Below are 27,702 nucleotides of genomic sequence, written 5' to 3' on the forward strand. Positions count from 1 at the left end.
ATAAAAGACTGTTACACGGTAAGTTATGGCTTCATAGAAGGTGTTGCTCGTGATACCATTGTATTTTGACCTGTTTCATAAAGAGTGATGTTTTGAGGATTTGAGGTGTTTTTGTTGTTTTTTTTCCCCCACAAGCCTGTGATGCTGTGTTTTTGCCTTGGTAATAGCTGAAATGAATTTCAAAGCAAGTCCATAAACATTCAGCCTTCAGTGGAGATATAAAAACTTCTGAATATTTCAAAATACTTCATATTTAATTGAAGGTATAATTTCTAAGTCTTGGTGTTTAAGCTTCTTAAAAACAGTTAATTCTTTCACATTTTTTCCACAGTCACTTAGTTCTCTGCTAGTTCAATTCAACTTGCAAAAATGTCTTTTTTTTACCAGAGATGTTGAAATTATATAAAAACAGTGCGCAACTTGATGCTTGCCAGATTTAAGGCGTCAAAATTTGATAGTTTGAGGATGCTCAAATACTTCGCATTGTATTTGTTAATATGTGCTGTGTATTGATAATTAATTCATTTTAAATTCACATCAAAAATTGTTTTCTTTTGCAGAGTGAAGATACACAGCAGCAAATTATCCGAGAAACTTTCCATTTAGTATCAAAACGTGATGAAAATGTTTGTAATTTCCTAGAAGGAGGCTTGTAAGTATAAAGTTCAAAATAAATGTGTGATATTTTTCAGCTAGCAAAGATTATCACTACTGCATGTGGCATAACTGTTTTTACAGTTGTAATGTAAGCATAGTGTTACTTCAAAATATTTTAATGCACTGGTAACAATGTTATGTCGGCACTAAACGTGCATATTCTTTACTCCTGAAACATAAGTAAGTATAATTAAATGAGGTAGGCAATAACATTTTTGTTTTCTACTGCTATAATTGAATTAGTGGCTATAAAGGTATTTTAGATACAAGGTGGAGAAGAAACAGGCAGATGATACCTAACCAGTTTCCTTATAATCTAGCTAAAGATTTCTGGCCTTATTCTAAGAGGTATTTGCAATTGTCCTATCCACTGAGAAAGCTAAAATATTTTGTAGCTGATGTTTAGGCTTGAGCTCCTAAAATTTGAGTGGACAGTCTCCAATAAAATGCTTTCCCCTACCTTTAAGTTAGAGTTCAGGCTTGCTGTGTGAACTGGGAAAAAGATATCTTTAAAATACGCTAACTACTACAGTTTTAACCAAGACTTCTTTACTAATATGGTTAGACCAACCAGAGTTTTAAATGTTAGCTGTTAGTAGTCAATAGTACAGACTATAAAGTTTAGTTGCCTTTTTATAAAGAAGGCACACCCAAAATATCCTGTCATGGATTTTTTTTTTTTTCCATAGTATGGTCTTGCTTTAATTAAAAGAAATTCTGAAACAGAGGAGTATTTTATTTTGGGTCATGAAGGCTAAATAGTTATAAACAACCACCTTCTAGGAAAAGGATGGAGCAAATTTATGATGTTCTATATAAACATAGGATGCTTAACGTAATATCATAATCTGTAATCATGGAAATTTCTAATAGCTGAAAACTGATGTGTTAATGCTTCAACTCACTGTGTGCAGAGTCATGGTTAAACATATACCTGTACCATGTCAGCTATGATGGCTTTTTTCTGATGAAGATGAACCCTAATTATTTATTATTTTATTTATAATTATTTATTATTTTTACTAAAATCCTTCTCTTTCAAGTGCTCAGCTGTAGATTTTTGATTCTGTGGTTCTGTTCTTGGAGGTAGTTACAAGCTGGAAACTTGCTGGATTGAATTCTGGACGTGAAAGACAAACCGTTTGTGGCTGGCAGAGGACACAAGTACAGCTTTCCTCCTGCTGCCTGTTTTGTAGAGTTGTCATTTCATTATTTTTTTTTGTGTAAATAAAGCACAAAAGAGGAAACTTTACATGTAATTTTTTTCCAGTTATATATATATATATATGTATATATATAAGTATTTGCCTGATACTGCTTAAATGTAGTTACTGCTGTTTAGGAACAAGGTTTTGTTTTGTTTTCTCCCTCAAGCATTAATTAATGTAAAGCAAAGCGCTTAAGCAAGTGTCCTAAAGATTTGTTTTTCCTTGTCACCTCTCTGCCCCCTCCCCTGCCAACTTCCTCTGAAGTATCCTTGTTTTTTTCTATTTTCTTTGATTTTATTTTTCACAAGGCTTGTGATCCAGTTCTAGTACAGTGTTAAGAGAGAATTGAGCTTCATAGCTGTGTAGTACTAGGCTGCAGAATTTTTTCATTTCTATTTGAATGGCACTCATACAGCTGACAGCAAGTGTTAATGATCTAAAGAAAATCTCTTACAGTTGTATGTATCTCCTTGGGGAAGGCTACAGCAGAAGAGTGAAAGTACATATCTGCTTAGAGATCTTCGTGTTCACTAATGAGATGTTCAGTGAGCAATAGAAATTAATTTTTTTCTCCACTTTAACATTGCGTCATAAGTGATTGGTTGGACTACAGTAATCTTTTACTATGAAATATTATATAGCACAACAATGTTACGCGTTCTTGGTTATGATGCGTACCATAAACCCAATTTAAGGCTTTTTGCTTGAGTCCAAATATTAGTCTGCATTATTTTTTCTTGTCTTGGCGGCTTCTCTGAGAAGGACGAGGGATGATGCTTAAGCATATGCTCTGTTCTTAGTAATGCAGATCAATGTCTGTACAGTGCCCACTAATGTATCATGGAATTACATCTAATAACCATTTTTGTATGAACAGTAGCCTACATGATCTGTTTGGATTGATTGTAATAAAAATGTGCATATGTCAGCATAGATAATTATCCATATGGATAACAGTAACTGTGCTTGTGTGGTAAATGTAACTTGGACTGTCTTGATGATTTGTTGTTTTTCTTCCATTTTAATTATATCACAAAATAAAAGTTGTTATGTAGTTGGATTTGGGAAAGCTCCAACCATTAACAATAGGCTTCCTATTAACTGAAATAACTCTGGTGGTCTGCAGAGCTTATCCTAAGATACTGACTAAGCTTTCTTCTTTTCTTTCCCATTTAGATTAATAGGTGGATCTGACAACAAACTAATTTATCGACACTATGCCACCTTGTATTTTGTCTTCTGTGTGGATTCTTCAGAAAGTGAACTTGGCATTTTAGACCTAATACAAGTGAGTTTTGTTTCCTTATAAGTGGAATTCTACTTCTACATTCCTTAGAATTCTAGTATTTAACACTGACCTTTTCTGAACTACTTGAAAGTGAAGGTCATTTTCATACTATGAATACACCTGAAGTGCAGAGTATTACTTTTAGATAGTTTGCAGTTTTCTAGGCTTTCCTTGAAAAGGTTATTTCCCAAGTTGGTGATAAAACGGTTCATTTGGAAACTACTGAACATTCATCAGCCATTTTTTGCTGCAGCTCTGCAAGGCCTTGTTTTGACTCTAGAAATATTCAGGTCAATATAGTACAGTTCAGATGTAATTTGGATTGAGAGTTTGATACATAAAGCTGCTACTGTGTCGTAAGTAAGACTATCTGAATCAGTCATTCTGACCTGCTACATTGTGGAGGACCATTATGCAAACTTCAGCTAGTGCTTTTCTCACTGTGGTCTACTATATGTATTAATAATGATGTTCAGCAGTTTCCAGTTATTTCCAGTGACATAGAGTAACCTACATTTTACTTTCTGGTGTTGAAGCAAGTTGCTGGAGCTTACTGCTCCGTGTATGTGCTGACCCATCGAACAGTCTGAATTAGGCAGTTCTTAAACAGTTCTATAATATTGTTGCTTCCTGTGATAGAAGTTCTTTGATGGGTTTCCGTCTCTCAATTTCACATCTTTTCACATCTTTTTGATTAAGGCCCAATGTTTATTTACACAACAAAATGTAGTTACTTGAAGCAGAAATATTTCTSTTTATATAACTTCATAGAATCATAGAATGGTAAGGTTGGAAGGGACTTCTGGAGATCATCTAGTCCAACCCTCAGCATAGCCCCATATGAGGGTTGAACTCATGTCCTTGGCATTAGCATCAACATGCTCTAACCAACTGAGCTAAACCGGCCAATACTTCTATTATTTTCTGATCCATATGATTTTGTTTATAAATACAGTCTCACTACGGTACCTGCACCTTTGCAGTATTTCTGTTTCTCTAAGTCGTTGGCTGACCATTTGATTATAGTTGAAAGTGTACAGAGATCAATTAAACATTTTTAATTTCCATTTTGGATGACAAGGAGGAATCTGTTGACCACCGATGCTGGGAGGATTCAGAGTTAAATGTATCTTATACTAGAAAAATGTCCTCAAAGCTTATTATTAGATCTCAATTCCATGTGCAGCCCAGACTGGCACCATACATGCGTACACATCCACCTGATTAAATAAGCTTTGTCTTTTTAATATGTTTGTAATTGTTGCTGCATTTTCGTACATCTTTGTTTACTGTAACTCACAGTCAGTGCAGCTAAGAGTAAGCTGTCTGGAGTTTATGAATCATACATGTATTGCATTGTTTGAAGAAGTGGTTATTTAGAAGGCCAGTTTATGATTTCCTAAAAGTAGATTGGTGAAATCAACCTATAACTCAGTCTAGCTTGTAGAGAGTCTGTCTTGTAAATTGAGTAGATCTGTAGTAGATTAGATTACATGCGGTAGCCTGTGGTTCTTTTCAGCATAACATTTTTGTTGTATTTGGTAATATTTAGAATACTTCTGGAAAGGCCTCTTGCATCACCATTAGGTCAGAGCTTGGTTCTGACTTAATAAATGTGCTGCGTTTATCTGTCACAAGTTAGATGCTCTCTGTTTTTATACTGGGTACAGACTAGCCATGTTTGAACCTGATAATAGCTCAAGGAAATTCCCACTACTAATTTTTATGTATTTTCATTTTTTTTAATTAAAATACTTGTAAGGTTCTGCTTGTTTTTGGTTTTAATTAATTGGATGGGAGATAGGTCAGCGTCTGTACCACATGTGGTAGGTTTTAGAGTCTTTTGAATTCAGTGTAAATTACATAGTTAGCTGTAGTTCTTCCCCTTTGTCTGTGGAGTGTAATGTTAAAACACGTTGAAATAAAATACATAGAAAATTCTAAGTAGGTGTAGACTGGAATGAGGAAAAATTGAATGAAATTTCCAGTGGTACCTGACTGCCTTAAACACCTAAACATCAACTTAAACATTTTTTAAGAATTTTTTACCCATTGCTATACTTTCAAGGCATATTGTCCCAACAAGTAGCTAAATCAGTGAGATCGTGGTCTTCCTGGAGAAGCTGTGAATAATCTTGCAAGCTGCTGTTGTTCATTAAGGTGTGCATGGAAAAATACAGTGCGGTTCATTTTGAAAGCTGGATTTCTCAGTTTTTAATGGTAAATCATCCTGACCAGAGATGCTTTTATGCTAATTAAAGAAAGAGAGTGAGAGCAGCAATGTGGCTGTGAAACCTATTTTGGTAGAAAAATAACCAACTAGTTATAAGATAATGCTTTTAGTTTAGATTAGAGTTGAGTGGAAAGTAAAGGGCAGGAGTGAAAACCAGGATGGAAAGAACATTTTGTTCGGCATTTTAACCTTGAAAGCGTTAGCCTTGAGAGGTAACGCACTTCAGTTTCGATAGCTGAAGAGAGCAACTTCTATGGTCTTTCCATTACGCTGTAATGAAGGCCTGCTCTGTAGAATCTAAATGGCTAGTCTTCTAAATTTACTAGAAGAAAGCTACAATGTCAAGTGCCAAGGCATGTTGTTTTAGAACATACTGTGCAAGTGTGGGAAAATGCGATGGCTACTCCAAGGATTTTCCAATTAGAAAGGCTATGAAAGTGCCACAGTCATCTCAGATGCTTGCAGTGATATGCAAGGGATAACTTAGCACAGGTTCTCTCAAAGCATAAACCAGGCTTGTTTATGGAGAGCTCGCTCTATTACAAGATTGTTATATTCTAAACTAATGGAAGTTTCAAGTTGTGTTTGAACAGCAAAAAGCAGGGAAGGGAGGATCTTCTATGGGCAGATTGAATTAATTCTCTCAACATTTACTGCTGCTGTTTAGCCTAGAAATGAGGATGAGATCTTCTTGACCTGGGTCATGCCTGGCTTGCTTATACTTCATCTTTTGCACCTGCTTTTATTAGTGTTTGGTAGTAGTTGATAGCATCTAGCATCACATGCATTTAATTGCTTAGGTATCTGCTTTTTTCAGTTAGCCTTGTTAGCTTTCCAATCTGAATGTGTTTTATTCCCTTGTCTTAGTATTTACCTAATTATCTTTACTACGAAGAGCTTACTTTTTTAATGTCTTACGTTTTTGATCTAGTATTACCGAGTACAGTGAGCATTCTGTTGTTGTGTGTGTGTGTGTATCAAATAACAATTTGGTATTTTGATTCTTACGGTTTACTCTCCAGTGTGTATCTGGCTTTATTAAAGCTTATTTGCCAAAAAAAAAAAAAAGATTTTTTGTTTTTGTTTTGTTTCTTCCCCCGCTGCCTCTATTTACTTTCATGGAGGTGTGCATGGGTTTTATTTTCCTCAAATTGTGAAAGACTGTGATTTCAAAAATTAAGCACAAGAGGGAGCTATAAATTTACTTTGATTTCATAGTTATTTAATTAATGTGAATTTCATCTTCATTTTCCTGGTCTTTATTTGAGATGACTTATTTCCATTTGAATTCTTTTTTCTTTCTTTTTTTTTCTTGTACCAGACTTTGTTTCTGTTGTTACTTTTTTTTTTCTTTCTTTTAGAAGTTCTTTGAAAGTCTGCAATCTTGCAGATTTTGGTTTTGTGAAGTCTAATGGTTTGTCTTGCCTGATAACATTACAAAGTACACTTCAACTGTTTTTTGGGTTTTTTTTTTTTTTTTTTTTTTTTTTTTAAACAGTTGGTGTGTTTTCTGGTTATTTTGATCTGCAAGTCTGACACATCTGAAGTAATTTCTGAAGTACTTAATGTCTATATGTGCTTTAGCACAGCTTCTTGTAATGAACAGTTTGACTCAGTGAAAACTGTAATAGAAGCAAGGTAGTTCTAATTTTATGTACAACGTCAATTATTCTGCAGTGTCATAGAACAAGGAATGTTAGTGTAAAAATGGTTTGCCATGTAGATTAGTGCTTTTAAAGACCAGTAATTCCTAATAGGTTTATATTGTATTGGTGTTCCCATTAGTCTGGACAAATTCTCTTAACATGGATGGAAGATTGAGGAAGTTTCAAAGGTTTCCATTAGAAATCTTCAGCTGGTGAAAATTCTACCTGAAGAGTGCTTAGTGCTGATAGAGTTCCCTTGTGTTACAAAAATGTTCAGTGTGCGTTGATGATTGTGCATCGCAGGCAGAGATCTGAGTGTTGCGTGCTGATCTTACTCTGTAACAGGTAAAGGTTTTAAAAGTCACCATTATAGCTATGAATCAAGTTATGAATCAAGTGTGATCTATGGGATTAGTCCTACTTGCTGGAAGCAGACCACAAAAGTTAATGTACTGTTGATACGTGGACATACATACTGCTACTAAACATATCTCTTCAGGTCTTCTGGCTGTCTGAAAGGATGTGGGGAGGTTCTTTTTTTGTTTTTGGTATGTATGTAGCTTTGTTTTTTCAGGTCACAAGAATACAGCAGTCTGTGTGCAATATATATGAGGAATATTTTCTTTACAGGTAGTTTAACTTGTACAATTGAAGCTTTTAGGTAGGGGTTACCTTTGTCCTACATTTTCAATTTTCTTCCTGCAGCTAATGTCAAACAGCACTGTCCTTGTATCCACATTCTGATAAGGTACAAGGAAAATAAGAGAGCATCTTTGGTCAGTAGTGTTGCTGCCCATGACTGTGCACATGACTGTGGTTTGTGCAGCTTAAGATAATTTATTTACTTGCTCACCTCCCTTGTTTATAGAAGACTTATTGTCACAGCAAATTAACAACTACTTGAAGAAGAAGGTCTACGTTGTTTAGCTTTAGTAAAATTTAACATAAATCCCTCTGTTTACTTTGTTAATTGTTGTCAGGGACCCTGTCTTGAGTCTGCCAATGAACATGCTTTGTTTGTAGTTTAAATTATGCATGATACTGAAGAACAGTCCTTATTTTAAATGCACTGAAAATCAATTTGATGCAATTTGACTTTAAAATGGCAATCATTAATACTAGTAATTGGCAGCAACAGAATGTGATTAATAAAATACGTTTTGAAAATCACGTTGTATCTGTGGTAGCCATCAGCCCTATTCATCATATTATTAAATATCCAGTGATACGGTTCCTTGCAAAGTGGACACTGAAATTTATCATATGATTTATGAAGTACTACATATCATTCTTTGTACTGCTTTCTCTGAAACAAAGGGCTAGTTTCTATCTAGTTTGTAGAATAACTGATTCACCACTTAGAATTTGTGGAGTACCTTGGACAATTTTTAAGTGTGTGTGAATAGGCTGGATTAATAAAGAATAAAGGCACAGATTTAATTTCATGTTCCTAGATTAATAATGAATATAGTAACTTTGTAGGAACTATTGAAATGCACACGTAGACATCATTTATCTGGCTTAACTGTGGGCAAGGATGCTCTAGTTAATGGACTAAAACTGCACTGAAGAATGTGTTACAGAAGTACCGGGGCAGCATAACACACAACCCATATCCAGCAGAGATCATCAGTGGCTGGACTGTAGCAGCTGCTTGAATTTTTTGTGCTTTGTGAACTTTTATATTCTAGATTCAAGGAAGCATTATTTGCTGGGTGCAAACTGCTGGACCTATCTGAGCCCCTGTGGTGGCATGCCTTGAAAGGATGAGCGTGTGTGATACTAAGCTACCTTTTCCTTGGTCCCTCCTGAGTTGTGCAGGTCTAAATTAAGTGAAAGCTACTGTGCTGCTCCCTGAACTGTTCCCAGAAGCAGTGATGCTGACAAACCCTGCCAGCTTGCATGGAGCTGTTTTGGACGGCTCTGCATGGCAAAGTTAACTGTAGTCTTATTAACATAGATGCCTGCAATGTAGTAATTGATTAAAAAAAAAAAAGTAGAATTTTGCTTAGTAATTCGGTTCTAATGAAATGAGAAGGAAAGCTTTGAATCACAGCTGTGAAAATCATAGCAGTTACATTACTGTTTTTCCAAGATGCGACTTCTTTTTTTTTTTGAGTTTGTCTTTTAGCAGAGTTATAACATAAAATGACTTGTGCGTACCATTTCTTCCTCTCCAACTGACTACAGTAACATATTGTTGACATAATAATGTTAACCACATAATTTCTGTGGGTACTTTTAATGTCTTAAAATCTATATGATAGTTACTTTCCATATTTGCTTTTGTTGAACATCACACACAATTGAACAACTGAGTTTCTGTTAAAGCTTGACTTTGGCTTTTTTTCCCTCTCTGCAGGTATTTGTGGAAACGCTAGACAAATGTTTTGAAAATGTCTGTGAACTGGATTTAATTTTCCATGTAGACAAGGTACTGTGATGAACTTCTGTGATATTTCTTGTTAAGTAAAATGTTTGGTTCAACTGGTACTAAACTGATCCTACTTTTATTATCAGTGAAATCTGGACAGTTTCTAGCAACATACTATTTTTAAAACTTGAAATGTATACTGAAATATGTCTTTCTAAAGGACAATAAAATAATGTATTTAGGAGTTTGGTGCGGTTTTATTGCATAAATAATTGTAAAAATAGGAGACACCTGAATATTATTTTTATCTTTCCAAGTAGGACTTGATTTTAAGAAATAATTTGTTCTATTTTGTTTATGTTTAGATTTCAGTGTTATTCAGAAATTAAATTTTTCCAGTGATTTTTCCAGTTAAATCTGGCAATTGCCTTTCACATGCTATGATTATATAACTTAGATACTGTGTGGAGCTTTCTCCTCTTTCTCCTCTAAATCTCAAACTGACATTGTCTTTTTTCAGGCATTTAAATACAGTCTTGTTTGAATGTTCAAGCTTTCTGGAATAAGAGTCTTATTTATTAAACTAGTTCAGAGAAAAGCTATTACTATTGTAATCTTTGATTTAGAAGGACATTGCCACCTCTTGCTATAAGTAATATCTGAATGATAAGAATTGAAAATACAGCAATAATATTTTTGCTCCTTCAGCTGCCTTTTGTGGCTGCTATCAGTTTCTGCACACTTTTCTGCATCTGTGAACCTCTTTTTTCATCAACAGGAGAATATATGAAAGGCAAATGAGACAGATATTGCTAAAAGTGGACTAAAAATAATAACATACTCACTATGTGAAATTAACACTTTCATGCAAGTTTAGTCCATTTCAAACTCTAAGTTGGTAAAGAAGAAACTTGTACCTTGAGCAGACACTGAAATGCCAATGACCTTGAGTAGGTGTTTGAACTGATACCATGTTCATGGAGGGTCATTAGGATTTCCAGCCAAGCAAACTATCCTTTAACTGTTTTCAAAATCACTGATTAAAATTCAGAATAATTCTTAAAATGATCTTCTGAGTTTAGAGAACCCAAATCTTGTAGGCCTGGTGTGGCAAGAAGTTTGATCCTTAGCTGCAGAATACATATAAAGCTTTTGCTCTGTAGCATGTTTCATTCAATGGTGTATCTAACGGAGGTAATTCTTTTACACCTTGTGTTTGATTAGAGATGTGTTTCTCCTGTAAATAACTTGGGGAGCTCCAGAAAGGAAATTTGTCAAAGAATATTTTACTTTGTAGTAGTTAAGTTGTTAACTGTTAAAATTACTAATGATGATATTTTCTTAGATTTTGGCTTCCTTTTGACAAATAGTTTTCAACAAGTAAAGTATTTCAGCTAATTTAGTAAAAACATCATGTGAGAATCCTGTTAAATGTTGGGGCTAGAATTTTTTTTAAACTCTGAAGAAAATGGAAACCCTACATTCCTAATCAGGTATTTTAGCAAAAGTATCCCATTTATGTGCAGGAGCTGTTTGGAGTGAAACAATTCAGGTATTTGTGTTTTGAATGGTCTAGTGTTGAGAAAAGAAAGAATTAAGTAATCGCTTTGACAGTCTGTTACCTGTCTTCAGTGCTTGATGGAGATGCAAAAGGTGACTCTTTTAGATCTCATTTTTAGAACTGTCTTAAATAGGTTTTTGGTATTTTTTATTATTTTTTAAAAATGATTAGTATCAAAAAGACTTAAACTATGTAAACTCCACAATGCCACTGTTCTTTCTTTGGGAGAACATTGTGGTATTTCTACAAGGAAAAATTTATCTTCGTCAGGCAGCCACCCAAATACAGGACCCAGTGAATGCTGGAGCCGAGAAAGATGCTCATTTAGGAAGAATATTGGTATACTGATAGAAGTTAAGTTGGCAAAAGGAATATTGGAGGGAATGAGATAATGTTTGCTATCTAACATAGCAGATGAGGACTTGGGGGGTCATAATTCATGCAGGAGAGAATTAGGCTCTTTTTCTTTTCCCCCCACTTCTTTCCCTTCCCTCATTCAAATAAGCTTTATTAAACAAAGATTTGCTATAACTGGAGCACAACTTTCTCCAGAAGAGGAGGCTAATTTCTGTCCTATACAGATTCCCAGAGTGTAATGCTTCCTGATGGAAAAGACTTAATAGAAGGCTATCATAAGTATCTTTTACAAATAAAATACTGGAAACCATTCAGTTAAGGATGTAAGGAAACGCTGTTATTTTTCTACAAGTTTTTGGTACCTCTTGAATTATCCCTCAGAGTATCACAAAACTTTGCAATCTGATTCTGGAGGGTTCACTGCTCTAGTCAGAGAATAAAGTTTTGAAGACAAGAAAATACATCTGCCACATTTTCCAGGGAGAGCTCTTGGTGCATTCCACCTCAACATTTGTTAATGCATGCGTTCATGTTTTTAGTCAGAGAATGTAAAAGAAGTAAGAAGCATTCTTGATTTTTTTACCTCAAAATTATGATTGCAAAATAGCAATTTCAGATTTAAAAAAGTTGATGTTCTCAGCAGCCTGATCTCTTTTAGAATATAAATGTAAAATATACCATGTGCCATCAGTCTTTCAGTTAAACAGGTATTTTATGCTTCACTGCTACTTAATGCTTTTTAATTCCGAAAACTTCTCTATTACTTTAGGAAAATACATAGCAAAGTACTTAATTAAAAATAGAGAAAATGACATGTATTCAGTAATATAAAATATATTTGTAGTGAAAAAGAGGAAAAATGGTTAATATTAAAAATGTTAGTCTTGACACTGCTCATGCAGCAAACTTTTGCTGTTACTGATTTATTTTATGGTATGTTTAAGGGAAAGGAATAAATGTATTACAGTATTTTCATAATATATTTGGTCATAATCATGATTTCCTTTCATACTAGCATAATAACTCTTTTTTTTTTTATTCTATTATTTAGAAAAGCATTCCTTTAGAAGAGAAATGGAGAAACAAGATTTAATTAAGCTGCTGTCAATCTGTGGTTTATACATATTTTAAAATACTCTGCTGGAACTGCTGTCACTGTTTATCATAGATACCATTCTATTATAGATAGATTCAAAGCAGTTAGACATTTTAACCAAAGAAAAACCCAACAAAGGCTATAAAATACAGTAATACAACTGTCTGTATTTCAGGAATCCTTAAATTGGAGATATTTGAGAGCAGAGAAGTTTTATCAGGAGAAATAGTAGTCTGATTTTTTTTTACATGATTTCTTTTAAGTGTTAACTGCCAGATTTTTGAAACACCTGTGCTAAGTGCATTTCGCGTCCGACTTAGTATTGTTTTGTAAATATACTTGAGCACAAGCAGAGTTTAAGTTTCATATTTCATGAAAGAACTTCTTGGGTGATGGAAAGGAAAATACTATGTCTGTAATGTGAAATGTTTACAGTAGTAGTTCTACTGAAAGCTCTACTCAGTAGTAATTCATGGTGCCTTGATTTGTATACTTAATGGAGTACTTTCTAAGAGCAGAATGATAATAAGGCAGTCCTTACAAACACTAGCAGCTAGAATAATGAAATAGTTTCATTATGACTAGGAAGATCAAGGAAGGTGTTTTTTTTTTTTTAATGATCTGTAAGCAGCTGCGTTATAGAACTTTGTGGACCTTTCTGCTTTAGAAGAACTTTATATTTCTGCTCTTCTGTCTGTTCCTAATACTCCTTGTATATACAGATTTACCAATACTACAATTTCTATTATTAACTGTTTTTTGTGAGAAGATGCTCTACTCATTCTTCTTCATTTTGTCAGTCTTCCTAAGTATAATAGCAATATCCACCAAAGGCTCTAACTTATTAATTCTGTCAAAAAGTATATTCCTATCCCTGTCTATACTGTATAGCATCAGTACTATAACTGGTCTGAAACCTAAAATTTGCCTTCTACCCTTTTCTGTGTGTTAAGTGCTTACACTTCAGTGTCTACCTTTTCAATTACTACTTAGTTTGCAATTTGCTTGCACCTTTGTGTGGTTCTTTAAAGATTTGTACCACAGGGAATTGATGCCTTAATGAGATGCATTCTTTGAACATCTAAGACACATTTTTTTCTGTATCATGCAACTGTTAACCTTGTTTTCTTGTTGCAGTTGGGCTGCAACCTTGCTTTGTATAATCAAGTAGCCTATATACTTAAGAAGCTTTTTTTTTTCTTTTTTCTTTTTTTTAACACATCGTAAAATAATTCAGGCTGCCTCTTCATTCTTAGAATCATAGAATAATTTATGTGGGAGGGGACCTGTGAAGGTCAAGTTGTCCAATCTCTTGTTCAAGCCAAGTAGTGATTTTGTTTGTCTTCATATTATACAAAATGAGTCAGAGAGCACTTACCATAGAGTTGTTCCCTAAGCTATATACCAAATGCACAGCATTTTGTTCATGCTTAAGTGCATATACGAAGATGCTACTGTATGTGCCAGGAATTCATAGTTGATTAGCTTCCTATCTAGGCATGTGTTATTAAGAGATAACGTTTAGTGTTGTCTAGTATCTATTTCAACCCAAATGATGATAGAGAACATGAATATTACTGACGCTATTTTTCTGATACTTTTGGAGATTTCCTTGGACACCTATATGCCTGTGATCCAACCACAGTTACTCTTTAAAGCATTTGCCATGTTTGAGAAGTAAGTATTAGTATGTTCCCGTGCTAGTTAATAAATTCACTTTTCTGACGTTAGTTGGTGCACAACTATTGTAGGCTGAGATTTTATGAACTAGTCTTTTCTTTGGTGCTGCCACTATATTCTGCGCTATCCTATGTTAAACAACTTATAGCTGATTTTTTCCAAAGCTTCAGCAGAAGCACTGTTTGCTTCATAAGGAAAAGAGTTCATCCTAGACTTAATTCTGCACGGTTAGTACATGGTCTTGCTAATTGCAGGTTAAGGAAAGCTTCCCTGGAATTTGTACAATAGCTTGATTGAGCTCCTATAATATTTTAACAAGCTCTTTGCACTGCCCAGTGAAGTTTGTGCTGTGACAAAGGTATGGAGGTTAGTAGACAGTGCTGAAAGTTCATCATTGTAGTCTTGCTCAAGCACAGATGATGGATTGAAAAATGCACTTACTGTAGATCCCTTGCACCACAATTGTTTTACACTAATGTTATCCAGCTGGGCCACTTACTGACATCTGTTAGGAGATATTTGTGTATTTTTTGTATCTTCCATCAGCTTGTATTAAAAAAAAGAAAAAAGAAAAGAAATTCTTAAACTGCCTGTGGAATGGTGAATATCAGTGCCATTTAATTGATACCATAGGTTACTTATACAGTGAAGCAGAATTAAGTCATTTTTTTAGTACTTGGTACAACTAATATTACTACATTACACTTAAATTGCCCCTAATTCTCTGCAGCCACCTTTTTCAATAATTTGGATTTCCTGCGTGTAATGGAAAGAGCAAGTTTCTGGCTCTGCAGCATTTGCTTATACCAGTGAAAAAGGTAACTCTTGCCACAACGTGAAGTAACATGTTTTAATCATAAAATTGTAAAATAATTCAAGTAGAGACCTCAGGAGGTCTCTCGCCCAAACTGCTGCTCACTGCAAGGTCAGCTCTGAGGTCTGACCATGCTGCTCAGGACTTCATCCCATTGGGGCTGGGAGCCCCCCAAGGAGACAGGCCTCCCTAGGCCTCCTGCGCTCTTTCCCAGCCCCCTTGCACGGGGGAAAAGGACTCCTTATGGCCAGCCCGACCTTCCATCTGTTGCCGCTGGCTTTCCTGCCCTGCACTGTGGAGAAGAGCCCGACTCCGTCCCTCTGATAATCCTGGTAGGCACTGGGGGCTGCAGTTAGGTGCCCCTGGAGCCGTCTCTGCTTCAGGCTGGGCCAGCCCCGGCCCTCAGCCTCTCTGCACAGGGCAAGTGCTCAGGCTCCCCTCTCCCCCGATCTTGAGGGCCTTCCAGAGACCTCACTTTGGTTTATCAATGTCTTGCACTTGGGGGCCCCAAACTGGAAGCAGTATTCTAGATGTGGTCTAATTTACAAGGTCATTTGTGATTTAGAGAAAAAAGTGATCTTCATTATGATTGGTGTTGAGAGAACTCTAATTGCATACCTTTAGGTATTTGGAGGAAAAAAATAGGCACCAAAACTGGCTAATTTTTCTGTTTCTCCAGTATATAGGCTGGGATTTGCTGATCATTGCCAGTAGCAGATATGTGTCATCTTCTAAAAGCCATTTCTTCTATGATGGTGGTTATCCTTATCTTTTTCATTAAGGAAACAAAATTAATTCTGCTTTATATTTTAATAATCCTTTTTTAATAATGGTTTCATTATAAAGATGTTCATAATATCAACATCTTCGATAAGATGCTTTTCATATCAAAAGCATCTTAAATCAACTTTTTACATCATCAATGTACATTATCAGGCCTTCCATATGAGTAAAATTGAGAATTACCTGAAAAGTGTGTTCCCCTGCACAGTTGATTCTGTTGAATACAATGCATTTTTCGTGGGTTGCCTGAGAAATGATTATTTGCAAATTAGCGGCCAAATGCAAATTCATCTACTTCTCTGGGGTTTAATATTTCATGTAGCCTATCCCAGTGGTGTGGGTGTGTGCCTATTTTTTTCTCTCTTTGTCATCTGTGTACATATATATATGTACACACACACATATGTACATACACACACACTGATTCTGATTTGTAAGCCATAAACTGTTTCCTTTCCTTATGCAATAAGTAAAAATAACTTTTCTGTAGAAAAGAGTAAATATTGGTAATATGTTTCTTGTCAATGAGTTTGTCGGTGTAGAGCATATTAATATCAGATTACCACGTGTTCATCTTTCTTTCTGATTCTGATATTAAAAGGTTTAAATTGCTCTCTTTACAAGCCAGAAGAATTAATTCTTCAGTCTCACCTTTATTTTATGCTTTTCAGTTGGGTATATTATCAGGCACCTATTGTATACTTACCAGGAGAAGGAGAGTGGCTAAGTCAGGTTTTTTATTTTTTTCATAATTATTTGACTCTTAAAGGTCTATTCAGCAGCAGCAAAGTGAGAGAAAAGAGCTATTTTCAGCCTCACTAAACATTTAGTATATTTTCCTATGGAAATATAGAAATGATTTATCAGGGGAACAGCTTTTCAGTATTGTTCTCTAAGTATGTCACTAAGTAGAAGTATGGTAGTTTTTCACACTTTACTATTTGCCATGTAACTTTACAATTGTTTGATTTAGAGATTTATTTCTATCTTTGATGCAGAAGGAAATGACAGCAATATCCAAAATAATACCAGAATTATGCTTCAAAGTATCAGATTACTTATACTCTATTTTTAGCTCATAAAAGTAATCAAATGTTCCTTGTTTTTAGAATTGTGATGAGGTTGCTATATTATATATTGCATTACAATACATAAATTTTGGATTTTTATTGCAAAGTATATGGAAGCTGCTTTTTTTTTTTTTTAAATAAATTTAACAGAGTCTAAAGCAGAGATTTGAGAACCACATCCCCAAACCAGGGATGCAGACAAAATGGATTTTGGAGATATCCATCTCGTTAATGCTCCCCATTGGCTTATTGAGTTCCTCAGTTTGAGTCCTGGTTGTGAATTTTGTCCTAGATGTGAATTCTCCTTGTTTGCAGTCTGGGCTGTCAGCTCAGGTGTATTTATTTTGCTTCTGAGCCTTGTTTGGTATCTTGTGGTGGGTGAGCATCATAGTATTTCTGTTCCTTCACAGATCTAGCCCAAAGCTGTTTTTGCATATCTATTTGTGAGTAATTTGCTTCATTGCACAGAACTTGCTCCTTAGAGGTATTACTGTTATGGATGCCAACTAGAACTCGTGTTGATAGTCCTGGGGGATAAAACAGCCACTAAAAGAAAAATGGATGCTAAAGTTTCTTTTAGCACTGACAAGCAAAGCTGATGAGATTGCAACAGGATTATGAGCAGGGATACTGGAGAAATAAGCATCAAGTTCTTACAAGCTTTGTACTGAAATAATTTTAAAGAAATTGTTAACCTTAATTAAGTGATTTGCAGAGTGCATGTTTCTACGTTGATGAATCAGTGTCTAGATACATTTGTGACATTTTGCATCTTCAAATTTTCTTGTGATCTTTCTTAGGTTCATAATATTTTGGCTGAAATGGTCATGGGTGGAATGGTTTTGGAGACCAACATGAATGAAATTGTCACTCAAATTGATGCACAAAATAAACTGGAGAAATCTGAGGTAAGAATAAAGCACTATGTAGTGTTTGATCTAAAAATATGGTCATAAGTGCATGCTATATAACACTTTGTTCTTTAATACTGTCCTATTATAGCTGCTTGTTTAAAATGCTAAAAATTGTCAATGTGTGTATAATTAGGTGGTGCTTTTCATCATGTGTAATAATTGCTTAGAAGGATAGCTGATAAGTTTTGCTATTTTTACCTAACAGCAGTGCATGTCATTGCTATTGGGGTACATCTGTAATTCTATAAGTATCTCTTACAGAAAGCCTTTATTTCTAGTGCGCTCTTTTTTATGCTGGAACCCACTAATAAGTAAAAAATTTAAATGAAATTAGGTGAGAAATGCAGTGTATATGTTACATATTCCTGTCTTCTAGTATGTATCTAGCAGCTGAAATAAATGGCAGTGTATTCAGTGTTGCAATAATACTGTTCCACAAAATAATAAACAGAAGTGAAATGGACATGTGGATAGAGTTAAAGCTTGTCTTAATCCCTTTAAAGAAATACGAATTCTGCCATTTTGGCAATATGAGTGTTTAGTCTTCAGGTGAGCATATTCAGATGAGAAGAACATACTTTATACGTGCTCATATCAGTCTGAGCAAGAGATACTTGTGTAATTTGTAGGAATCTCCTTTTCAACGGGCAAGATAGCCATGTAATCTCACATCAATCTTTGGATTTTGCAAATCCGGATATTAAAATGCTTGTCTCTAATGTTGTTGAACATTTAGGAAGGAAACTTGGAATAAGTAAGCATTTTGGAACTACTTCAACTGTAGCACAGTATTACTGTTTCTTTAGTGTCATCAGACTTGTCTTGTTAGTCAGTATACTGCTAGTACATCTTAAATAACTCTGATTCTTGCTGATTAGACACAATAATTCTAGAGAATACATCATCTATTTTGGGAAGCTTATTGTTATTACTCAAATTTGAAAACAAACTGGCAGAATTGGGACTATTTTGAAAGCTGAGGTCAGCTAGGTGGAGTGAAATATTGCAAGTGTCATAAATATGAACTGAATGAAGGGAAGAGACTGAGAACTTCCTAGTTATAACTTTCATTTAAGATATAGAGACATTTATCTACCAAACCAAGAGAGAAGTGAATTCTTCAGCTATTTTGTGGTTTGATGTACACTGTTCTTCTGATTCTGTAGTCTGATAGTGCAGCACCCTGAGTCTTTTAATACGTTTAATTGTTTATTTCACACAACTTCCAAACTATATCTAGGAGCAGGACAACACTGCGTGAAAAACAGAAAAAAGCTAGATCTGATAGGAATATCATGCGTATCAGTACATAACCTACAATACAATCCTTCTGGGTATGAAGATACCCAAAATGTTCATTTTAACATTTTTACAAACTGAGAATGAGCTGTGGGTCATAGAGATTAATATTTGGTGGTATTCTTCTAAACTATGGCTGTATTTGAATAGCCTATGTATACGTATATTTTCCTTATTGGTGCGAGGGTAATCTAAAGTCCCCAAAGCTGAAATAATTAAGCAGCTTTGATCTACATTGTATTAGGCTCATATCAGTTTTACCTAAAAGCATTTAATTAAGGTATTCTTAATCATGTTAATTGTTACCAAATGAACTGCAGACCAGTCTCTAACTAGTCATCTGAAACCCATCAATTCAGTGTAGTCAGCCACAATACTTGCTGTTTCCCATTATTTATTTGTAAGTCATTCTCTCTTGTAAGATGCCTTTAGTATAAAATTAGGTGGTAGAAAATATAAAAGAGCATATAGAGCTTATGGCTATATACAAGGCAAATAGCAATCTATTCTTTTAGATTCAGCAATGAGTTATAGAAAGTAAAGAAGTAGCAATGATAAATTAAAACATTTGGTGACTGGGATGGAGTAGGACATTTCATAATCTGCTCACCACAAAAGCATTTTTTTGAGTTCAATGATAGTTTCTTTCAAATTTCACAGTTACTGCATTGTGCTTCACAATATTCCGGTAAATATTTACTCAGATCATTAGTCATTTGTTACATGTATATGCTCAGAAATTTCTAGATTGCTATTTCTTTTCCTTTTGTCTTTTTTGATCAAAACTGTAAGTCTTTCAACATCTTTCCTGAACATGTGTTTTTCAAGATACAAACATATATGCAGTTTATGTAAATCAAAATGAGTAATAACTTAATAGATAATTTGTTTTGAATGGAGGACACTAAGAAATCAAAACTAGTGGATCTTCTTAGTTTTCAACCACTTTTAATTGAAGGAAAGAATAAATAAGTACAAAATTTTCAAAATTGTTATTAATATAGCCTGTAATTCGTAGGACTGCCACATATGCTGCAGCTCTCAAGCTTTAGTATGCTTGACCTCTTAGACTTCAGTTATAGTTCTTGCGTCCATAAAGTAGCTCTGCTAAGATTAAATTGCATTTTCTTTTGTAGCTGAAAAGATGAATCTAATGAAATTATGACTTAGCTACATTTTCAGAAGTGATTTAAATTTTGTAGTGTATCCATATGACTATCTCCTAATGTGCAAGATGTAGCCATTTGACATGAAGTATGTGGTCAGTTATACTACTAGGTTTCTAAACAGACTTCCAATTGGAATTTAGCGAAGATGATCAAATTATTTAATTTGCAAATACTTGAGCAACATTATTAATTCAAAGACTTTATTTCAGCAAAGATTAATGTTCTAAATTATATTGGCAGAGTTTCTAGCTTTGATTTCTTATCAGCTTTTCTGTTGTTTCGACTGGCTACAAAGAAAGTCTCGCTTCCACCCTGAGAAATGTTTTTAATGCATTTCCCTACCTTTACAGATAAGTGTTTGATTTCTGGTGAATCCTCCTAAACCCAAAGGTTCATTATGATTAAGGGAGGGAATTTTTGGGTGAGGGGTCATTGGGATTTTATTTAGAGCTGCTAAAAGTTTTATAGGTAAACTTGGGCTAGCTCTTTTCTATTTGGAGTGTTCGACTGCGTGTGATTTAGACTTTAAGTTGGACCTCACTTTTTCCGAACCTCCTGATCTTTTCTAGCTCTTTCCATTCTTCTCTCTTACAGACCTTTATCTTTCAGTCTCCCAGACAGGACAGGTAGACACAGGTATTGCTGACTTTGAGAAAAAAATGTACTTTTAACCAAAAGGGAAAGCAAAATGATGTCAAAGGCAATAAATTTTGTAGGCCAGACTCAAAAATTATGTGTTAAAATACCCATACTAGTCTTTGTAGCCTACTTTTTGTGCTAGTTTCTTCTTGTAGTTCCCTCATCTTTTTCTTGGCTATAGTGTATTTTACTAGCTTTCCATTGACATCATAATTTTATTTTATTTCTCTTCCTGCATTTTAGAATTTAACTTTTCTTTATATCATTGTTTAAGTAATAAAGAAATGATGAACTTGTGTGGACTTTACAAAATAAATCTTCCAAACTAATCTGAATAAAACTTGAGCACACAGATAGAAAAATATTATGTGATGATGTAGTAGAAATTACTTCATGATTGGGAGTTTTTTCCTCCCTGATAATCTAAAATGTATGATATGAACTCTGCTGGTTCACAACTTAGTATTTCATGTAAAAATAAAGAACTTCTACTTGCTTGCAAAGAGAAATGTTTCAGAATAAGCTGCAGGTGAACAAAACTTTTAAAAAAAGAAACCTTAATAGTTTTATACCTATGCAATAAAATTAGTGTGCTTCATGGAGATTATGTGTAAGTGTTAACAGTGATCTTTCAACTCTGTAATCATATCAAACGTAGCGAAGTGAGTAGGATAGTCAGCACATACTAAACTTCAAATGTAGATTTGCTGCTCTTGCAATCTGGATCACTGGATTTTACTTTGAGAGACCTTGGTAGCCCAAGTCACTGAACGTGAATATGAACAGGAAACTGAAAAAGGAGGAAGAAAATGCATGTTTGAAGTTCAGTTAATGGTTGTTGTGCCAGTTTACTGTTTTGAAACATTCAGTGAGCTCAACAGTTTGAATTTCAGTAATGTTAATTACATTATTTCAAAATTCATTGCTACTCATTTTAAGTATCTGTATATTCAAACAGTAGATATTTTAAGTAGCTGGAACCTTAAGCAGATTAAGTTTACTTATTTTATTTACAAATAGCTTTGCTGTTGGCTTTTTGCATGCTATTTCTAGGATAAAGTATGCAATACCTTACTTTAACGTTTAGCAAATACGACTCTGTAATTAGATTTAATAGCCCTAAGTTCTAAAGCATTAGTTCTAAAATATTTTTGGCTAGTATAACACTTTACCTAAAGTTGAAGCATGTTATAGCACATGAAGAAAATCAAGCAAATAACCTTCCTCTATGTAGTATGTCAACACTTGTAATATATCCACATTTGAATAGGGAGCTTGGTTTCAGTTTTTTTTTTATTTATTTGAACAAAGCTACTTTTTTTTTTCTGTTCTGCTTGCACATACTCTGTTTTATTTTTGGGTCTGGCAATCAAAAACAAACAAACAAACAATTAATCATTCCCATCCATTACTCTTTGTGATTCAAGTGCTTAAAATTTCTAAGAGTACGTCTTAAGTCTTCTTATCTGTTTGGCCTCATTTTGATATACTTGCAGACTTCATTTTGTTTTTTCTCTAATTATGTTCATTTATTTAACGTCATAAGCAGAGGACATGATCATTCCTTTATATTATGTATTGCATCCTTTCATTCTTTCATAACCCTGCTGCTTTGAAGTCATACTTGTTCTGGAAAGAAAGGTTGGTATGAAACACCAGCAGCAGAGAGATCCTAGCGCCTCCAGTATATCTGGAAGAGAGTGGTTTATTTTGCAGAATTTCATTATTTCATTTACTAGTAGGCTGTGTATTTTTATATCTCTATTTTAATGATAGCTAGTTCTATGTAAGGCTGTTTGCAATGTCAGTCTGAATCTTTTTTCCTATTTGTATAGTAAAAAAAGCAATATGCATGTTAACTACATTTGTGATCTGCATTACTTTTTCCTAATAATCTGATTTTTTTTTTAAAAGGAATAAAATCAATGTTTCTGAGGTCACCTTCGTATAGTAAGGTGGGGCATTATAAGGAAAGGTGATGATTAGAAAGAAGAAAAGTGATTTCTGTAGGAAATCATGACCTAGTAAACTAGCAACAGTTCATGTTTCTCACTTGATAGATTAGGACTAGTAGAATAAAAGTTTCGCTATTAAATGTGTCTATTCCAATCCTTAAAATAGTGTTGTTTTGCTTAGGTGGCATTGCTCATTCACTCTAGAAGTATATAATGATATTTACAAGCGTTTTTTGCAGTAACTGAAGCTAAACAATTAAAACACTGTTTCAAGGTTGAAGTACAACCTTCAATAACAAATGAAATTGAGAATACAAAGCAGCTGTGGCAAAAATATGGTTTACTGGCTCTTTGTAATAGCAGTTGTATTTCTGAAATTTCATGAATGTCTGAAGTTTCATCTTCACTTGCTTAAGTCATTTGCTTGCTGTGAATATTCATCATTCACTGCATGTTTAAACTTGCTACATGTGTTTTTATTCTTTCTTTAAGTGAAATTTTTTTCTTTCCACCTTGCCAACTTACCTGCTGAATTATTTGATAATAAGGGCAATTGAAACTTACCCAGTGCCATGTTACAGTGATGACTCTTTCATCAGGTACTTGTTGAAAACTGCTTAAGAGGACGCTAGACTGGAAATGCTTCTTGTAGTACTTTTGTCTTTTAAAATGAGCTTACTTTCTGTAAAAGAAATGTGAATGGCAGGACAGCATACCACTTTACTGTTTGACATGCTAAAAAGGAATGCAAAGGCATTCAGACATAGTAACATTAAAAATAACTTTTATTAGTTATCCAGTTTCAAAGTTTAAGTATTTTTCAGGCATTTTATTAGGCATTTTGTTGCAAACTGTTCCTTCTAAGTACTGTATGACTGTATGGTGCTTTATAGGGTTATGACATTAATTGTGATAAATATCATTCTGCCATGTCAATATTGTATATACGCTGAATCACAAGACCACTATAGAGAATTACAGGAGAAGAGTGCAATAGTTTGAAAATGCATCTCTACTCCGGTATGTGATAGCGAAAGAAAATCCTCCTGGCAAAAAAGAGGTAATCTGGAGTGGCATAGTACTGTTGTCGGGGATCTTTGCTGATCCTGTTCCAGAGTGGTCCTCATGGAAAGTGACTGTTGGAAATTGTGATTGTTTGGGGCGGGTGGAAGGGCAATGGTTGTGTCAATTGTGGTATTTTGAATAATTCTCAATTGTGTCTCCATTGTATCCTATGCCATTGGGGCGGGAGGCAGGGACTGTAAGTCTGTATAAAGAGGATAGCTGCAGGTAGGTAAAAATAATGACCGGTTATACTAAAGTGTTTATATGTCCATTAAAAATAATTAACTCTCATTAAACTAGGCTGAGGAATCTCCATCCTAGTCACCTAGAAAACATCTCTCTTAAATTGCCAGCCATGTCTGTTTGTGTGGACCATGTCCATTGCTTACAATATTTTTCTTGTTTAAGTTCTAAATTGTATAATTCATTGCTTTTGTTACTACTTTATTAGTATTTTTCACCTTCTTTGTGGAAAACAGTTTACATTGCCCCCACCTTGGCTTTTGCTCAAAGAATTCTTTTTTTCCTTCGGTTACTAGCTCTAGAATTTAAATGACAGAACCAAGTTAGAGAGGAAATGCATTTATTTTCTTATCTGATAAAACTCAATTGGAAGTTACCTCATGGATTAAAATGAGTATTTCAAAATTCACAAACATAAAAGGGCAATAAGTAGCAGCATCACGTCTTCTATGCTATTTTTGAAAGTGTAAAATAGAAAAAGAAATTGCAATGTTTAATGCTACTTTTTCAAGATATTACAGATTTAGGCTTGCAGACTTGAGGTGTTTGCATGCTTTTTTTTTCCCAGTATCAATAATGTTTGGTCCAAAGGCTCTTTCAATTGCAATTCTTTCATGAGGTAAATGACCTGATACTGTTGGTGACATGAAGACAAGCCAAGGAAAAAGATGCTTTAAAAATACTTTTTTTCACCCTTTTATTTGGTTACATTGTGTCTCTGCAAAGTGTTAATCTTGATTATGTCAGGGGCCAAAGTGAGAGCAAATTACATGGTTGCCTGAGGTTTATGATTTCCTGAGCTTTCTCCTCTCCCCATGTGCCCTTTGCACCTTTGGCATGTTTCGTAGAGTTTGATGGAGGAGATGTAATAACATGCGACTCTTGGCTTTCTGGTGTCTATTCCTGGTCCTGGGAATCCTGTGACTGAAATCTAGGGATTTATGATGCCTTAGCCTTTCCACATGACATAAGGGGGTTAGTTCAAAACAGAAACTTTAGTCAGAGCGTGGTGCTGCTAATGCCAAAATCGCGGGTTCAGTCCTTGTGTGGGCTACGCTGAGGGTTGGACTAGCTGATCTCCAGAGGTCCCTTCCAACCTTACCATTCTATGATGATCTGTTTTGACTGTGGGTGTTTCTGAAGAGAGGAGAATCTATATGTATCTACACTAAAACAATAAGTAGGATTTTAATTGGAAACCTTATGTTAATTAGACCTTATGTTTATTTCTCACGAAAGAGCAGTAAAAGTTAGACTTGTTTTCAAAAGCAGGTATTGGTATGTTATGAGTACGTTGAGTATCTCTCTGCTTTTGAACATTACTACAAGATGATATGACAGAAGTCAAATGTACTCCTCAGTGTAATTATGTCCTGTAATTGAAATGAATTTCAGTGGTATTCATCTGAAAAGGTTATACTTTGAGCAATAGTTACTGAACAAACAGTCTTTAATAATCGACTATGAATCACAAACTTCTCCTGAAGTTAGTTTTCCTTTTGTCTTGCTGTATGGCGCTCTCAGAATTATTTTATTTGTTCATGTGTTGTTTTCTTCAGTCCTCAGTACTCTTGTAGTGAAAGACCTTCCACCTCTACAAGTTTAGTCTTTTGTTTGCTAAACTAAGTTCTTGGCATATTACTTTGTTTCTTGTTTTTAACTGGGTCTACAAGATGCCACATTCGGTTCTGAAAACTACCTTTGCACTTTTTTGCAAGTATTTGTAATGCTACTTTTAAAACATAAAAATAAAAAGTACATTTTTTCATATATTCATAACATTGGGAATATGATGTATTTTTCTGCAAACTATAGATTTTATTTTCAAACATTAATTTAAAATATATTTTTCAGCAAGAACAAACAAGGTCTTTTGCATTTTTGTTTTTGTGGGGCAAGCCTGAAATAAAGCTGTGCAGGCAATTCTAAATGTGTTTAGTGAGTCTGAAATTTTAGGAGAGCCATGGCCGTGTTTATATTGATTGCTAGTTTTTCTATATAGTAGCAAATACAATAACAATAATTATCTGGCTTTTTTTTAAACAGCCCTTAAAGCCATAAAAGCCCTTAAACTACTTCAGACGCAGTAGGAAAAGACCATGTTCTGTATGTTTTCAGACTTCTGAATTGCAAATCATTTTTATTAGTATTTCAGTAATAAACCCTAAAATGTAAATTTGGCAACTATTTTATCTAAAAGGCAGAACTCAGTGGAAGTCAGTGATAAAAACAAACTTCTATATTGTTAACTATATGTATTTATACAACAGAGCTGTGGCTTTAAATGCAGAGGGAGACTCCAGTAGAAAAATTTAACACAGAATAGGTACTTTAATGTTCAGTTTGACATAACCACATCATTATGTAATGTTTTAGTGTGCCTAGGGCCTTGTAGGTATGTTAGCTCATATTTACTGTAGGATAATGGGTTATTACACTTCAGTTGGTTGGTAGTAGTAATCTTTCTGCATGCCCTTTATCACCCCACAAGTGCAAGATGTTTAGTCTTTTCAATTCAGGCTGAGCCAGCTTGAATTACCTCATTTTTGCATGTATTTAGATAAGTAATATGATTTAATTGATACTCAGTAACTTATTCTGAACTTGTAACCAAAGTTAGTCAGCTATGTATTGTGTAAGCTTTTAGAATAGGTAAGAGACAAAGACAGCGTATTGGCCTTTAAATTCCTCGGATGGTTTTATAACTTGTATATTGCATACACTTGGAAAAAAAACCCTATTCTTTCCTCCACACTTTTCCATCAAGTTGACATTACATGTTTCACCCTATAAAAATAAATGTGTGAACTGTTTTCTCTTACTGGTTTAATATTTCCCAATAACCCATTTCATTCCAAACAAAATTATCATCTGGTCTTTCTAATTGTGTAACCATGGAATTACTTAAAAGTTAGTTGTTTGTGTAACTGCTAACGATTCTTCTTGTAAACAGCTTTGCCTGACTTGTATTTTTCTTCTTCACTTTATATACAGGCTGGTTTAGCAGGAGCTCCAGCTCGGGCTGTTTCTGCTGTAAAGAATATGAATCTGCCAGAGATCCCAAGAAATATTAATATTGGTGACATCAGTATAAAAGTGCCAAACCTGCCCTCTTTTAAATAACATGGCTACTCCAGGTAAAAAACAAGGAAAAATGTAATAGAGGTTTACCACATAATTGTTTACTAAATAAATGACATGTCTAACTTTTACTATTTGGATAAAACTCAAGGTACTGTATAGATATCATGTGAAGAATCTATGTGAAGTTGAATGTTGCTTTTGTCTTGCTCAGTGAAATTAAAGGAAATGGGTAGTTCCCGTGTGATTTCTAAATTACATTCCTATGCCCTTATTAGGCATATCACTGTGTCTCGGCTGCTGCAGTATTTTGGGAAAGTATTTAAGATGTTCTTTACTTTGTATAACCTATAATGTTGAGATTTTTGTATATTCACTAAGGTCTATAATTAGTGCATTCCTTAACTACTTCTGCTGTTTGTCATAATTATTTAAGATTCAAGTGCAAATGTTGCATGAAAACAGTAAACTTTTGTTTTGTCTGAATAAAATCATTACAAACTGGACTTCTATATACCTGTTTCTGTAAAATCTGTTCTTTGCAATAAATCACTTATTCCTATTGGTTGA

The 27,702-nt window shown here is 34.4% G+C and overlaps 1 protein-coding gene across 1 annotated transcript; it reads left to right on the forward strand.

Moving 5' to 3' along the window:
- Window positions 1-27,702, forward strand: AP3S1 (adaptor related protein complex 3 subunit sigma 1; the record flags this gene model as incomplete). The annotated part of the gene is made up of 6 exons (XM_085305328.1): window positions 1-18; window positions 561-652; window positions 3,042-3,153; window positions 9,395-9,466; window positions 17,568-17,675; window positions 27,046-27,702. Coding segments are annotated over 6 exons (531 nt in total), but the record flags the coding sequence as incomplete, so codon positions are not given.

This window comes from Rhea americana, unplaced genomic scaffold (assembly GCF_003343005.1).
Source record: "Rhea americana isolate MKP2758 unplaced genomic scaffold, rheAme1 scaffold_22, whole genome shotgun sequence".
In the NCBI taxonomy this organism is placed as follows: domain Eukaryota; kingdom Metazoa; phylum Chordata; class Aves; order Rheiformes; family Rheidae; genus Rhea; species Rhea americana.